The 17,109-nt window shown below is 46.4% G+C and overlaps 1 protein-coding gene across 1 annotated transcript in view; it reads left to right on the top strand.

Moving 5' to 3' along the window:
• The window catches only part of LOC133644089 (FRAS1-related extracellular matrix protein 1-like), a 63,280-nt gene extending 49,301 nt beyond the window's left edge, over positions 1 to 13,979 (top strand). Inside the window, 7 exon segments of the mRNA XM_062038412.1 lie at positions 8,192 to 8,400; positions 8,462 to 8,555; positions 8,641 to 8,893; positions 8,955 to 9,134; positions 13,556 to 13,710; positions 13,712 to 13,846; positions 13,962 to 13,979. Coding sequence (XP_061894396.1) covers positions 8,192 to 8,400; positions 8,462 to 8,555; positions 8,641 to 8,893; positions 8,955 to 9,134; positions 13,556 to 13,710; positions 13,712 to 13,846; positions 13,962 to 13,979 — 1,044 coding nt within the window.
• Positions 13,980 to 17,109: the final 3,130 nt, after the last annotated feature.

Below are 17,109 nucleotides of genomic sequence, written 5' to 3'. Positions count from 1 at the left end.
ATAGACCGCTGACCTAAAGGATGAATTATTGGGGAATAGACCGCTGACCTAAAGGATGCATTATTGGGGAATAGACCGCTGACCTAAAGGATGCATTATTGGGAAATAGACCGCTGACCTAAAGGATGCATTATTGGGGAATAGAGCGCTGACCTAAAGGATGAATTATTGGGGAATAGACCGCTGACCTAAAGGATGAATTATTGGGGAATAGACCGCTGACCTAAAGGATGCATTATTGGGGAATAGAGCGCTGACCTAAAGGATGAATTATTGGGGAATAGACCGCTGACCTAAAGGATGCATTATTGGGGAATAGACCGCTGACCTAAAGGATGCATTATTGGGGAATAGACCGCTGACCTAAAGGATGCATTATTGGGGAATAGACCGCTGACCTAAAGGATGCATTATTGGGGAATAGACCGCTGACCTAAAGGATGCATTATTGGGGAATAGACCGCTGACCTAAAGTATGCATTATTGGGGAATAGACCGCTGACCTAAAGGATGAATTATTGGGGAATAGACCGCTGACCTAAAGGATGCATTATTGGGGAATAGAGCGCTGACCTAAAGGATGAATTATTGGGGAATAGACCGCTGACCTAAAGGATGCATTATTGTGGAATAGAGCGCTGACCTAAAGGATGAATTATTGGGGAATAGAGCGCTGACCTAAAGGATGCATTATTGGGGAATAGAGCGCTGACCTAAAGGATGCATTATTGGGGAATAGACCGCTGACCTAAAGTATGCATTATTGGGGAATAGACCGCTGACCTAAAGGATGCATTATTGGGGAATAGACCGCTGACCTAAAGGATGAATTATTGGGGAATAGACCGCTGACCTAAAGGATGCATTATTGGGGAATAGACCGCTGACCTAAAGGATGAATTATTGGGGAATAGACCGCTGACCTAAAGGATGAATTATTGGGGAATAGACCGCTGACCTAAAGGATGAATTATTGGGGAATAGACCGCTGACCTAAAGGATGAATTATTGGGGAATAGAGCGCTGACCTAAAGGATGAATTATTGGGGAATAGACCGCTGACCTAAAGGATGAATTATTGGGGAATAGACCGCTGACCTAAAGGATGAATTATTGGGGAATAGACCGCTGACCTAAAGGATGAATCATTGGGGAATAGAGCGCTGACCTAAAGGATGAATTATTGGGGAATAGACCGCTGACCTAAAGGATGAATTATTGGGGAATAGACCGCTGACCTAAAGGATGAATTATTGGGGAATAGACCGCTGACCTAAAGGATGAATTATTGGGGAATAGACCGCTGACCTAAAGGATGAATTATTGGGGAATAGACCGCTGACCTAAAGGATGAATTATTGGGGAATAGACCGCTGACCTAAAGGATGAATTATTGGGGAATAGACCGCTGACCTAAAGGATGAATTATTGGGGAATAGACCGCTGACCTAAAGGATGAATTATTGGGGAATAGACCGCTGACCTAAAGGATGAATTATTGGGGAATAGACCGCTGACCTAAAGGATGCATTATTGGGGAATAGACCGCTGACCTAAAGGATGCATTATTGGGGAATAGACCGCTGACCTAAAGGATGCATTATTGGGGAATAGACCGCTGACCTAAAGGATGCATTATTGGGGAATAGACCGCTGACCTAAAGGATGCATTATTGGGGAATAGACCGCTGACCTAAAGGATGCATTATTGGGGAATAGACCGCTGACCTAAAGGATGCATTATTGGGGAATAGACCGCTGACCTAAAGGATGAATTATTGGGGAATAGACCGCTGACCTAAAGGATGAATTATTGGGGAATAGACCGCTGACCTAAAGGATGCATTATTGGGGAATAGAGCGCTGACCTAAAGGATGAATTATTGGGGAATAGACCGCTGACCTAAAGGATGAATTATTGGGGAATAGACCGCTGACCTAAAGGATGAATTATTGGGGAATAGACCGCTGACCTAAAGGATGAATTATTGGGGAATAGACCGCTGACCTAAAGGATGCATTATTGGGGAATAGACCGCTGACCTAAAGGATGCATTATTGGGGAATAGACCGCTGACCTAAAGGATGCATTATTGGGGAATAGACCGCTGACCTAAAGGATGCATTATTGGGGAATAGAGCGCTGACCTAAAGGATGAATTATTGGGGAATAGACCGCTGACCTAAAGGATGAATTATTGGGGAATAGACCGCTGACCTAAAGGATGCATTATTGGGGAATAGAGCGCTGACCTAAAGGATGAATTATTGGGGAATAGACCGCTGACCTAAAGGATGCATTATTGGGGAATAGACCGCTGACCTAAAGGATGCATTATTGGGGAATAGACCGCTGACCTAAAGGATGCATTATTGGGGAATAGACCGCTGACCTAAAGGATGCATTATTGGGGAATAGACCGCTGACCTAAAGGATGCATTATTGGGGAATAGACCGCTGACCTAAAGGATGAATTATTGGGGAATAGACCGCTGACCTAAAGGATGCATTATTGGGGAATAGAGCGCTGACCTAAAGGATGAATTATTGGGGAATAGACCGCTGACCTAAAGGATGCATTATTGTGGAATAGAGCGCTGACCTAAAGGATGAATTATTGGGGAATAGAGCGCTGACCTAAAGGATGCATTATTGGGGAATAGAGCGCTGACCTAAAGGATGCATTATTGGGGAATAGACCGCTGACCTAAAGTATGCATTATTGGGGAATAGACCGCTGACCTAAAGGATGCATTATTGGGGAATAGACCGCTGACCTAAAGGATGAATTATTGGGGAATAGACCGCTGACCTAAAGGATGCATTATTGGGGAATAGACCGCTGACCTAAAGGATGAATTATTGGGGAATAGACCGCTGACCTAAAGGATGAATTATTGGGGAATAGACCGCTGACCTAAAGGATGAATTATTGGGGAATAGACCGCTGACCTAAAGGATGAATTATTGGGGAATAGAGCGCTGACCTAAAGGATGAATTATTGGGGAATAGACCGCTGACCTAAAGGATGAATTATTGGGGAATAGACCGCTGACCTAAAGGATGAATTATTGGGGAATAGACCGCTGACCTAAAGGATGAATTATTGGGGAATAGACCGCTGACCTAAAGGATGAATTATTGGGGAATAGACCGCTGACCTAAAGGATGAATTATTGGGGAATAGACCGCTGACCTAAAGGATGAATTATTGGGGAATAGACCGCTGACCTAAAGGATGAATTATTGGGGAATAGACCGCTGACCTAAAGGATGCATTATTGGGGAATAGACCGCTGACCTAAAGGATGAATTATTGGGGAATAGACCGCTGACCTAAAGGATGAATTATTGGGGAATAGACCGCTGACCTAAAGGATGAATTATTGGGGAATAGACCGCTGACCTAAAGGATGAATTATTGGGGAATAGACCGCTGACCTAAAGGATGCATTATTGGGGAATAGACCGCTGACCTAAAGGATGCATTATTGGGGAATAGACCGCTGACCTAAAGGATGCATTATTGGGGAATAGACCGCTGACCTAAAGGATGCATTATTGGGGAATAGACCGCTGACCTAAAGGATGCATTATTGGGGAATAGACCGCTGACCTAAAGGATGCATTATTGGGGAATAGACCGCTGACCTAAAGGATGCATTATTGGGGAATAGACCGCTGACCTAAAGGATGAATTATTGGGGAATAGACCGCTGACCTAAAGGATGAATTATTGGGGAATAGACCGCTGACCTAAAGGATGCATTATTGGGGAATAGAGCGCTGACCTAAAGGATGAATTATTGGGGAATAGACCGCTGACCTAAAGGATGAATTATTGGGGAATAGACCGCTGACCTAAAGGATGAATTATTGGGGAATAGACCGCTGACCTAAAGGATGAATTATTGGGGAATAGACCGCTGACCTAAAGGATGCATTATTGGGGAATAGACCGCTGACCTAAAGGTTTGCATTATTGGGAAATAGACCGCTGACCTAAAGGATGCATTATTGGGGAATAGAGCGCTGACCTAAAGGATGAATTATTGGGGAATAGACCGCTGACCTAAAGGATGAATTATTGGGGAATAGACCGCTGACCTAAAGGATGCATTATTGGGGAATAGAGCGCTGACCTAAAGGATGAATTATTGGGGAATAGACCGCTGACCTAAAGGATGCATTATTGGGGAATAGACCGCTGACCTAAAGGATGCATTATTGGGGAATAGACCGCTGACCTAAAGGATGCATTATTGGGGAATAGACCGCTGACCTAAAGGATGCATTATTGGGGAATAGACCGCTGACCTAAAGGATGCATTATTGGGGAATAGACCGCTGACCTAAAGTATGCATTATTGGGGAATAGACCGCTGACCTAAAGGATGAATTATTGGGGAATAGACCGCTGACCTAAAGGATGCATTATTGGGGAATAGAGCGCTGACCTAAAGGATGAATTATTGGGGAATAGACCGCTGACCTAAAGGATGCATTATTGTGGAATAGAGCGCTGACCTAAAGGATGAATTATTGGGGAATAGAGCGCTGACCTAAAGGATGCATTATTGGGGAATAGAGCGCTGACCTAAAGGATGCATTATTGGGGAATAGACCGCTGACCTAAAGTATGCATTATTGGGGAATAGACCGCTGACCTAAAGGATGCATTATTGGGGAATAGACCGCTGACCTAAAGGATGAATTATTGGGGAATAGACCGCTGACCTAAAGGATGCATTATTGGGGAATAGACCGCTGACCTAAAGGATGAATTATTGGGGAATAGACCGCTGACCTAAAGGATGAATTATTGGGGAATAGACCGCTGACCTAAAGGATGAATTATTGGGGAATAGACCGCTGACCTAAAGGATGAATTATTGGGGAATAGAGCGCTGACCTAAAGGATGAATTATTGGGGAATAGACCGCTGACCTAAAGGATGAATTATTGGGGAATAGACCGCTGACCTAAAGGATGAATTATTGGGGAATAGACCGCTGACCTAAAGGATGAATTATTGGGGAATAGACCGCTGACCTAAAGGATGAATTATTGGGGAATAGACCGCTGACCTAAAGGATGAATTATTGGGGAATAGACCGCTGACCTAAAGGATGAATTATTGGGGAATAGACCGCTGACCTAAAGGATGAATTATTGGGGAATAGACCGCTGACCTAAAGGATGCATTATTGGGGAATAGACCGCTGACCTAAAGGATGAATTATTGGGGAATAGGACCGCTGACCTAAAGGATGAATTATTGGGGGAATAGACCGCTGACCTAAAGGATGAATTATTGGGGAATAGACCGCTGACCTAAAGGATGAATTATTGGGGAATAGACCGCTGACCTAAAGGATGCATTATTGGGAATAGACCGCTGACCTAAAGGATGCATTATTGGGGAATAGACCGCTGACCTAAAGGATGCATTATTGGGGAATAGACCGCTGACCTAAAGGATGCATTATTGGGGAATAGACCGCTGACCTAAAGGATGCATTATTGGGGAATAGACCGCTGACCTAAAGGATGCATTATTGGGGAATAGACCGCTGACCTAAAGGATGCATTATTGGGGAATAGACCGCTGACCTAAAGGATGAATTATTGGGGAATAGACCGCTGACCTAAAGGATGAATTATTGGGGAATAGACCGCTGACCTAAAGGATGCATTATTGGGGAATAGAGCGCTGACCTAAAGGATGAATTATTGGGGAATAGACCGCTGACCTAAAGGATGAATTATTGGGGAATAGACCGCTGACCTAAAGGATGAATTATTGGGGAATAGACCGCTGACCTAAAGGATGAATTATTGGGGAATAGACCGCTGACCTAAAGGATGCATTATTGGGGAATAGACCGCTGACCTAAAGGTTTGCATTATTGGGAAATAGACCGCTGACCTAAAGGATGCATTATTGGGGAATAGAGCGCTGACCTAAAGGATGAATTATTGGGGAATAGACCGCTGACCTAAAGGATGAATTATTGGGGAATAGACCGCTGACCTAAAGGATGCATTATTGGGGAATAGAGCGCTGACCTAAAGGATGAATTATTGGGGAATAGACCGCTGACCTAAAGGATGCATTATTGGGGAATAGACCGCTGACCTAAAGGATGCATTATTGGGGAATAGACCGCTGACCTAAAGGATGCATTATTGGGGAATAGACCGCTGACCTAAAGGATGCATTATTGGGGAATAGACCGCTGACCTAAAGGATGCATTATTGGGGAATAGACCGCTGACCTAAAGTATGCATTATTGGGGAATAGACCGCTGACCTAAAGGATGAATTATTGGGGAATAGACCGCTGACCTAAAGGATGCATTATTGGGGAATAGAGCGCTGACCTAAAGGATGAATTATTGGGGAATAGACCGCTGACCTAAAGGATGCATTATTGTGGAATAGAGCGCTGACCTAAAGGATGAATTATTGGGGAATAGAGCGCTGACCTAAAGGATGCATTATTGGGGAATAGAGCGCTGACCTAAAGGATGCATTATTGGGGAATAGACCGCTGACCTAAAGTATGCATTATTGGGGAATAGACCGCTGACCTAAAGGATGCATTATTGGGGAATAGACCGCTGACCTAAAGGATGAATTATTGGGGAATAGACCGCTGACCTAAAGGATGCATTATTGGGGAATAGACCGCTGACCTAAAGGATGAATTATTGGGGAATAGACCGCTGACCTAAAGGATGAATTATTGGGGAATAGACCGCTGACCTAAAGGATGAATTATTGGGGAATAGACCGCTGACCTAAAGGATGAATTATTGGGGAATAGAGCGCTGACCTAAAGGATGAATTATTGGGGAATAGACCGCTGACCTAAAGGATGAATTATTGGGGAATAGACCGCTGACCTAAAGGATGAATTATTGGGGAATAGACCGCTGACCTAAAGGATGAATTATTGGGGAATAGACCGCTGACCTAAAGGATGAATTATTGGGGAATAGACCGCTGACCTAAAGGATGAATTATTGGGGAATAGACCGCTGACCTAAAGGATGAATTATTGGGGAATAGAGCGCTGACCTAAAGGATGAATTATTGGGGAATAGAGCGCTGACCTAAAGGATGAATTATTGGGGAATAGAGCGCTGACCTAAAGGATGAATTATTGGGGAATAGACCGCTGACCTAAAGGATGAATTATTGGGGAATAGACCGCTGACCTAAAGGATGAATTATTGGGGAATAGACCGCTGACCTAAAGGATGAATTATTGGGGAATAGACCGCTGACCTAAAGGATGAATTATTGGGGAATAGAGCGCTGACCTAAAGGATGAATTATTGGGGAATAGACTGCTGACCTAAAGGATGCATTATTGGGGAATAGAGCGCTGACCTAAAGGATGAATTATTGGGGAATAGACCGCTGACCTAAAGGATGAATTATTGGGGAATAGACCGCTGACCTAAAGGATGCATTATTGGGGAATAGAGTGCTGACCTAAAGGATGCATTATTGGGGAATAGACCGCTGACCTAAAGTATGAATTATTGGGGAATAGACTGCTGACCTAAAGGATGAATTATTGGGGAATAGACTGCTGACCTAAAGGATGCATTATTGGGGAATAGACCGCTGACCTAAAGTATGAATTATTGGGGAATAGAGCGCTGACCTAAAGGATGAATTATTGGGGAATAGACTGCTGACCTAAAGGATGCATTATTGGGGAATAGACCGCTGACCTAAAGGATGAATTATTGGGGAATAGACCGCTGACCTAAAGTATGCATTATTGGGGAATAGACCGCTGACCTAAAGGATGAATTATTGGGGAATAGACCGCTGACCTAAAGGATGCATTATTGGGGAATAGACCGCTGACCTAAAGGATGCATTATTGGGGAATAGACCGCTGACCTAAAGGATGAATTATTGCTGACCTCGGCAGCAGAGGAGTCAAGCGGAGTTGATGTCGGCTTTGAGGGTGGCCACGTTGTCGACGATGACCCCGGTAAGTTTGGCTAATGAAAGGGTTTTGTGCGAGTGACCCCTACTTCACATGTAAACGGCATACGCTAGTTCTCGCAGCGCATGTAAACCCCGTAAAGCTAACAATTGGAAAAGTGAACAGCAGGTAAGCAAAAAGGTTTGGAAATGCCCGTGTAACCGCAGTCACCGTCAGGCCTTCACCAACCTACTGCGGGTGGAGGAAGGGGGCGGGGCCTTCTTGACTGAGGAGCACCTCCTGATCCGGGACCGGGACAGCCTGGAGGAGGCGTTAAGGGTGGAGCTTGGAGGTGAAGCTGGCCGCGGTCATCTGGAGCTGCGGGGTGGAAGACTGCGTCCGGGCGAGTGGTTCACGCTGAGCGACCTGCGACGACTCACTGTCAGGTGGGCGTCCCGCACCAAGACCATGTCTTGTCTGGTTCTGATGAACTTTGCTTTGATGCAGGTACATTCACGATGACTCCGAGACCACCGAGGATGACATCGCTCTGCGGGTGACGGACGGTGTCAACTCGGCTGAAGTTGTAATGCTCATCCAGGTGAGGCCCAGTCGGCCACACCGGGAATGTTCCATTGCAGAAGAAGTAACCATGGTAACCCCGCAACACGTCTCTGCTCCCTCAGGTGCTGCCTGTGAACGACGAGCCACCCCAATTGGGTGGAGGTCTGCGAGGCGAGCTCAGCTGCCAAGAAGGCGGGCGCGTCCAAGTGACGGCGGACTACCTGTCAGCCACGGACCGGGACAGCGAGGACGCCAGGCTGACCTACATGCTGGCGCGGCGTCCTGCCCGGGGGGAGCTGCAGCGGGCGGGCCAGCCAGCAGACAAGTTCTCCCAGCAGGACCTGCTGCAGGGTCACGTGTACTATGTGCACACAGGTGATGCATCATGGGTAACGTCGCCAAGGGACCCCTTGCAACTTTCTCTCTTTGTGTGCAGGGGGAGAGATCGGACCACAGACTGTGTCCGACACCGTCACTCTCATCATCTCTGACGGAGGGATGGAGGGCTGTTGCCGTGGAGATGCCCCGCCCGTCCCGCTCCACGGCTCACTTCCTGTGTACGACCTCAACATCACTTTACTTCCTGTTAACAACAAAGTACCTGCCGTCATTCTAGGTGAGTTTGTTGCCACCTTGGATCAGTTCTTTCTTAAATAGTCTTGGATCAGTCCTTCCTTAAATAGTCTTGGATCAGTCCTTCCTTAAATAGTCTTGGATCAGTCCTTCATTAAATAGTCTTGGATCAGTCCTTCCTTAAATAGTCTTGGATCAGTCTTTTCTTAAATAGTCTTGGATCAGTCCTTCATTAAATAGTCTTGGATAAGTCCTTTCTTAAATAGTCTTGGATCAGTCCTTCCTTAAATAGTCTTGGATCAGTCCTTTCTTAAATAGTCTTGGATCAGTCCTTCCTTAAATAGTCTTGGATCAGTCCTTTCTTAAATAGTCTTGGATCAGTCCTTCCTTAAATAGTCTTGGATCAGTCCTTCCTTAAATAGTCTTGGATCAGTCCTTTCTTAAATAGTCTTGGATCAGTCCTTCCTTAAATAGTCTTGGATCAGTCCTTTCTTAAATAGTCTTGGATCAGTCCTTCATTAAATAGTCTTGGATAAGTCCTTTCTTAAATAGTCTTGGATCAGTCCTTCCTTAAATAGTCTTGGATCAGTCCTTTCTTAAAATAGTCTTGGATCAGTCCTTCCTTAATAGTCTTGGATAAGTCCTTTCCTTAAATAGTCTTGGATCAGTCCCTTCATTAAATAGTCTTGGATCAGTCCTTCCTTAAATAGTCTTGGATCAGTCCTTCATTAAATAGTCTTGGATCAGTCCTTTCTTAAAATACTCTTGAATCAGTCCTTCATTAAATAGTCTTGGATCAGTCCTTCCTTAAATAGTCTTGGATCAGTCCTTCATTAAATAGTCTTGGATCAGTCCTTCATTAAATAGTCTTGGATCAGTCCTTTCTTAAATAGTCTTGGATCAGTCCTTCCCTTAAATAGTCTTGGATCAGTCCTTCCTTAAATAGTCTTGAATCAGTCCTTTCTTAAATAGTCTTGGATCAGTCCTTCCTTGAATAGTCTTGGATCAGTCCTTCATTAAATAGTCTTGGATCAGTCCTTCATTAAATAGTCTTGGATCAGTCCTTTCTTAAAATAGTCTTGGATCAGTCCTTCCTTAAATAGTCTTGGATCAGTCCTTCATTAAATAGTCTTGGATCAGTCCTTCATTAAATAGTCTTGGATCAGTCCTTTCTTAAATAGTCTTGGATCAGTCCTTCCTTAAATAGTCTTGGATCAGTCCTTCCTTAAATAGTCTTGAATCAGGTCCTTTCTTAAATAGTCTTGGATCAGTCCTTCCTTAAATAGTATTGGATCAGTCCTTCCTTAAATAGTCTTGGATCAGTCCTTCCTTAAATAGTCTTGGATCAGTCTTTTCTTAAATAGTCTTGGATCAGTCCTTCCTTAAATAGTCTTGGATCAGTCCTTCCTTAAATAGTCTTGGATCAGTCCTTCCTTAAATAGTCTTGGATCAGTCCTTTCTTAAATAGTCTTGGATCAGTCCTTCCTTAAATAGTCTTGGATCAGTCCTTTCTTAAATAGTCTTGGATCAGTCCTTCCTTAAATAGTCTTGAATCAGTCCTTTCCTTAAATAGTCTTGGATCAGTCCTTCCTTAAATAGTCTTGGATCAGTCCTTCCTTAAATAGTCTTGGATCAGTCCTTCCTTAAATAGTCTTGGATCAGTCTTTTTCTTAAAATAGTCCTTGATCAGTCCTTCCTTAAATAGTCTTGGATCAGTCCTTTTTTTAAATAGTCTTGGATCAGTCCTTTCTTAAATAGTCTTGGTTTAGTCCTTCCTTAAAATAGTCTTGAATCAGTCCTTTCTTAAAATAGTCTTGGATCAGTCCTTCCTTAAATAGTCTTGGATCAGTCCTTCCTTAAATAGTCTTGGATCAGTCTTTCTTCTTAAATAGTCTTGGATCAGTCCTTCCTTAAATAGTCTTGGATCAGTCCTTTCCTTAAATAGTCTTGGATCAGTCCTTCCTTAAATAGTCTTGGATCAGTCCTTTCTTAAATAGTCTTGGATCAGTCCTTCCTTAAATAGTCTTGGATCAGTCCTTCCTTAAATAGTCTTGGATCAGTCCTTCCTTAAATAGTCTTGGATCAGTCCTTCCTTAAATATTCTTGGATCAGTCTTTTCTTAAATAGTCTTGGATCAGTCCTTCCTTAAATAGTCTTGGATCAGTCCTTCCTTAAATAGTCTTGGATCAGTCCTTCCTTAAATAGTCTTGTATCAGTCCTTCCTTAAATAGTCTTGGATCAGTCCTTCCTTAAATATTCTTGGATCAGTCTTTTCTTAAATAGTCTTGGATCAGTCCTTCCTTAAATAGTCTTGGATCAGTCCTTTCTTAAATAGTCTTGGATCAGTCCCTTCCTTAAATAGTCTTGGATCAGTCTTTCCTTAAATAGTCTTGGATCAGGTCCTTTCTTAAATAGTCTTGGATCAGTCCTTTCTTAAAATAGTCTTGGATCAGTCCTTCCTTAAATAGTCTTGGATCAGTCCTTCCTTAAATAGTCTTGGATCAGTCCTTCATTAAATAGCCTTGGATCAGTCCTTTCTTAAATAGTCTTGGATCAGTCCTTCCTTAAATAGTCTTGAATCAGTCCTTTCTTAAATAGCCTTGGATCAGTCCTTCCTTAAATAGTCTTGGATCAGTCCTTCCTTAATAGTCTTGGATCAGTCCTTCCTTAAATAGTCTTGGATCAGTCCTTCCTTAAATAGTCTTGGATCAGTCCTTCCTTAAATAGTCTTGGATCAGTCCTTTCTTAAATAGTCTTGGATCAGTCCTTTCTTAAATAGTCTTGGATCAGTCCTTTCTTAAAATAGTCTTGGATCAGTCCTTTCTTAAATAGTCTTGAATCAGTCCTTTCTTAAATAGTCTTGGATCAGTCCTTCATTAATAGTCTTGGATCAGTCCTTTCTTAAATAGTCTTGGATCAGTCCTTTCCTTAAATAGTCTTGGATCAGTCCTTTCTTTGATAGTCTTGGATCAGTCCTTTCCTTAAATAGTCTTGGAATCAGTCCTTTCTTAAATAGTCTTGGATCAGTCCTTTCTTAAATAGTTTTGGATCAGTCCTTTCTTAAATATTCTTGGATCAGTCCTTACTTAAATAGTCTTGGATCAGTCCTTTCTTAATAGTCTTGGATCAGTCCTTTCTTAAATAGTCTTGGATCAGTCCTTTCTTTGATAGTCTTGGATCAGTCCTTCCTTAAATAGTCTTGGATCAGTCCTTTCTTAAATAGTCTTGGATCAGTCCTTTCTTAAATAGTCTTGGATCAGTCCTTTCTTTGATAGTCTTGGATCAGTCCTTTCTTAAAATAGTCTTGGATCAGTCCTTTCTTAAATATTCTTGGATCAGTCCTTTCTTAAATAGTTTTGGATCAGTCCTTTCTTAAATATTCTTGGATCAGTCCTTCCTTAAATAGTCTTGGATCAGTCCTTTCCTTAAATAGTTTTGGATCAGTCCTTTCCTTAAATAGTCTTGGATCAGTCCTTCCTTAAATAGTCTTGGGGGCACGGTGTGATACCAGGGGGGTCGTGTGTGTGACCTCTGGGAACATGCTTTTTTTTTCTGTACTAGAATAGGACAAAGTGTCTTAGCTTCACTGTGACTAGGGTGGAGGACACTCATTGTAATTAACAGGAGGGTGGAGACACACATTGTAATTAACAGGAGGGTGGAGACACACATTGTAATAAAACAGGAGGGTGGAGACACACATTGTAATCAACAGGAGGGTGGAGACACACATTGTAATAAAACAGGAGGGTGGAGACACTCATTGTAATTAACAGGAGGGTGGAGACACTCATTGTAATTAACAGGAGGGTGGAGACACTCATTGTAATCAACAGGAGGGTGGAGACACACATTGTAATCAACAGGAGGGTGGAGACACACATTGTAATTAACAGGAGGGTGGAGACACACATTGTAATCAACAGGAGGGTGGAGACACACATTGTAATTAACAGGAGGGTGGAGACACTCATTGTAATTAACCAGGAGGGTGGAGACACTCATTGTAATTAACAGGAGGGTGGAGACACACATTGTAATTAACAGGAGGGTGGAGACCACACATTGTAATTAACAGGAGGGTGGAGACACACATTGTAATCAACAGGAGGGTGGAGACACACATTGTAATTAACAGGAGGGTGGAGACACTCATTGTAATTAACAGGAGGGTGGAGACACACATTGTAATTAACAGGAGGGGTGGAGACACTCATTGTAATCAACAGGAGGGTGGAGACACACATTGTAATCAACAGGAGGGTGGAGACACACATTGTAATTAACAGGAGGGTGGAGACACACATTGTAATTAACAGGAGGGTGGAGACATGTCAATAACATACTCACATTATTGGTAGCTTAGCATCAATGGCTGCCATCTCCATGTAGTCAATGAGATTATTATGAAGATAAGAATATCAACTAATGACTAATAGAATATTTTGTCTGTTTCCCACACAGCGGACTCCATGTTGGTGGTGGACGAGGGCTCTTTGGCTTGTCTGAAATAAGGGCGTCCTGGGGGCCACGGACCCCGGACAGCCCCCCCGAAACAGCTGACTTTTCACCTGGACACCAAGCCTCTTCACGGCTTCTTGGAGAACACGCTGCCCACTTCCTGGCTCTGAGAAGAGCAACGCTGGAATCCCTGTGGGTGAGTCTCTCTGCGAGTGGGCACACTGTGGGTCGAGTCTCTCTCTGCGAGTGGGGCCCACTGTGGGTGAGTCTCCTCTGCGAGTGGGCACACTGTGGGTGAGTCTCTCTGCGAGTGGGCCCACTGTGGGTGAGTCTCTCTCTGCGAGTGGGACCACTGTGGGTGAGTCTCTCTCTGCGAGTGGGCACACTGTGGGTGAGTCTCCTCTGCGAGTGGGCCCACTGTGGGTGAGTCTCTCTGCGAATGGGCACACTGTGGGTGAGTCTCTCTGCGAGTGGGCCCACTGTGGGTGAGTCTCTCTGCGAGTGGGGCCCACTGTGGGTGAGTCCTCTCTGTGAGTGGGCACACTGTGGCTGAGTCTCTCTGCGAATGGGCCCACTGTGGGTGAGTCTCTCTACGAATGGGCCCACTGTGGGTGAGTCCTCCTCCTCTGCGAGTGGGCCCACTGGGTGAGTCTCTCCTGCGAATGGGACCACTGTGGGTGAGTCTCCTCTGCGAGTGGGCCCACTGGGTGAGTCTCTCTGCAAGTGGGCCCACTGTGGGTGAGTCTCTCTGCGAGTGGGCACACTGTGGGTGAGTCTCTCTGCGAATGGGCCCACTGTGGGTGAGTCTCTCTGCGCGAATGGGCCCACTGTGGTGAGTCTCTCTCTGCGAGTGGGCACACTGTGGGTGAGTCTCTCTGCGAATGGGCCCACTGTGGGTGAGTCTCTCTACGAATGGGGCCCACTGTGGGTGAGTCTCTCTCTGCGAGTGGGGCCCACTGGGTGAGTCTCTCTGCGGAATGGGACCACTGTGGGTGAGTCTCCTCTGCGAGTGGGCCCACTGGGTGAGTCTCTCTCTACGAATGGGCCCACTGTGGGTGAGTCTCCTCTGCGAGTGGGCCCACTGGGTGAGTCTCTCTGCGAGTGGGCACACTGTGGGTGAGTCTCTCTGCGAGTGGGGCCCACTGTGGGTGAGTCTCTCTGCGAATGGGCACACTGTGGGTGAGTCTCTCTGCGAGTGGGCCCACTGTGGGTGAGTCTCTCTGCGAGTGGGCCCACTGTGGGTGAGTCTCCTCTGTGAGTGGGCACACTGTGGCTGAGTCTCTCTGCGAATGGGGCCCACTGTGGGTGAGTCTCTCTACGAATGGGCCCACTGTGGGTGAGTCTCTCTGCGAGTGGGCCCACTGGGTGAGTCTCTCTGCGAATGGGACCACTGTGGGTGAGTCTCTCTGCGAGTGGGCCCACTGGGTGAGTCTCTCTGCAAGTGGGCCCACTGTGGGTGAGTCCTCCTCTCTGCGAGTGGGCACACTGTGGGTGAGTCTCTCCCTGCGAATGGGCCCACTGTGGGTGAGTCTCTCTGCGAATGGGCCCACTGTGGGTGAGTCTCTCTCTGCGAGTGGGCACACTGTGGGTGAGTCTCTCTGCGAATGGGCCCACTGTGGGTGAGTCTCTCTACGAATGGGCCCACTGTGGGTGAGTCTCTCTCTGCGAGTGGGCCCACTGGGTGAGTCCTCTCTGCGAATGGGACCACTGTGGGTGAGTCTCTCTCTGCGAGTGGGCCCACTGGGTGAGTCTCTCTGCAAGTGGGCCCACTGTGGGTGAGTCTCTTTGCGAGTGGGCACACTGTGGGTGAGTCTCTCTGCGAATGGGCCCACTGTGGGTGAGTCTCTCTGCGAATGGGCCCACTGTGGGTGAGTCTCTCTGCGAGTGGGCACACTGTGGGTGAGTCTCTCTGCGAATGGGCCCACTGTGGGTGAGTCTCTCTGCGAGTGGGCCCCACTGGGTGAGTCCTCCTCTGCGAATGGGCCCACTGTGGGTGAGTCTCTCTGCGAGTGGGCCCACTGGGGTGAGTCTCTCTCTGCGAGTGGGCCCACTGTGGGTGAGTCTCTCTCTGCAAATGGGCCCACTGTGGGTGAGTCTCTCTGTGAGTGGGCACACTGTGGGTGAGTCCCTCTCTGCGAGTGGGGCACACTGTGGGTGAGTCTCTCTGCGAATGGGCCCACTGTGGGTGAGTCTCTCTGCGAGTGGGCACACTGTGGGTGAGTCTCTCCTCTGCGAATGGGCCCACTGTGGGTGAGTCTCCTCCCTGCGAATGGGCCCACTGTGGGTGAGTCTCTCTGCGAGTGGGCACACTGTGGGTGAGTCTCTCTGCGAATGGGCCCACTGTGGGTGAGTCTCTCTGCGAGTGGGCCCACTGGGTGAGTCTCTCTGCGAGTGGGCCCACTGTGGGTGAGTCCTCTCTCTGCAAATGGGCCCACTGTGGGTGAGTCTCTCTGTGAGTGGGCACACTGTGGGTGAGTCTCTCTGCGAGTGGGCACACTGTGGGTGAGTCTCTCTGCGAATGGGCCCACTGTGGGTGAGTCTCTCTGCGAATGGGCCCACTGTGGGTGAGTCTCTCTGCGAATGGGCCCACTGTGGGTGAGTCTCTCTGCGAGTGGGCCCACTGTGGGTGAGTCTCTCTGTGAATGGGCACACTGTGGGTGAGTCTCTCTGCGAATGGGCCCACTGGGTGAGTCTCTCTGCGAGTGGGCCCCACTGTGGGTGAGTCTCTCTGCAAATGGGCCCACTGTGGGTGAGTCTCCTCTGCGGAATGGGCCCACTGTGGGTGATCTCTCTGCGAGTGGGCCCACTGTGGGTGAGTCTCTCTGTGAATGGGCACACTGTGGGTGAGTCTCTCTGCGAATGGGCCCACTGTGGGTGAGTCTCTCTGCGAGTGGGCTCACTGGGTGAGTCTCTCTGCGAGTGGGCCCACTGTGGGTGAGTCTCTCTCTGCGAGTGGGCACACTGTGAGTGAGTCTCTCGCGAGTGGGCACACTGTGGACATTGAGAAACTGGGGGGACATTAGTGACAATGGGGGCATTCAGGAGCCATTCCACCCAATCGGTGCCATTTGCTTGAACTTAAAGGAACCCTTTTATGTACACCAACTTTTCTTACCTAACAGTTCCTGTATTTGGGATCTGCATAAATCCAGAACATTTGAAATCAAAAGCGTGGAGGCATTGCAGAGATATTTATAAAACAATCTTGCTTTCCTTCATACTTCCTCTAAACGAGACGTTTGGAATTTTTCCCCATTTGAGACGTTTCTCCCCCCCCAAGTGCGACGTCAGCTGATTATCCACATATGGTATGAATTTATCCCAAGTGCTTTTGCGCGAGTCCGCCATTGTGGTCCACACTGTAGTCAATAAGCTCCTTTCTTTTTCTCTATTCTCTTGTTGTGGGGCAGACTGACTCGTACATGCACATGCATCCTCCGCTGATGCCATTTCTAGTACAGAGTAGCCTAAAACTTCAAATTTAGGCTTCGTTTCACAATGCAGGCCAAAGTGGCCCAAATTGGATTTTTTTGGATATGTGATTTTCTTCAGCGGAC

Source organism: Entelurus aequoreus, linkage group LG27, assembly GCF_033978785.1.
Source record: "Entelurus aequoreus isolate RoL-2023_Sb linkage group LG27, RoL_Eaeq_v1.1, whole genome shotgun sequence".
Lineage (NCBI taxonomy): Eukaryota > Metazoa > Chordata > Actinopteri > Syngnathiformes > Syngnathidae > Entelurus > Entelurus aequoreus.
This window is presented reverse-complemented; position numbering and strand designations above follow the sequence as displayed.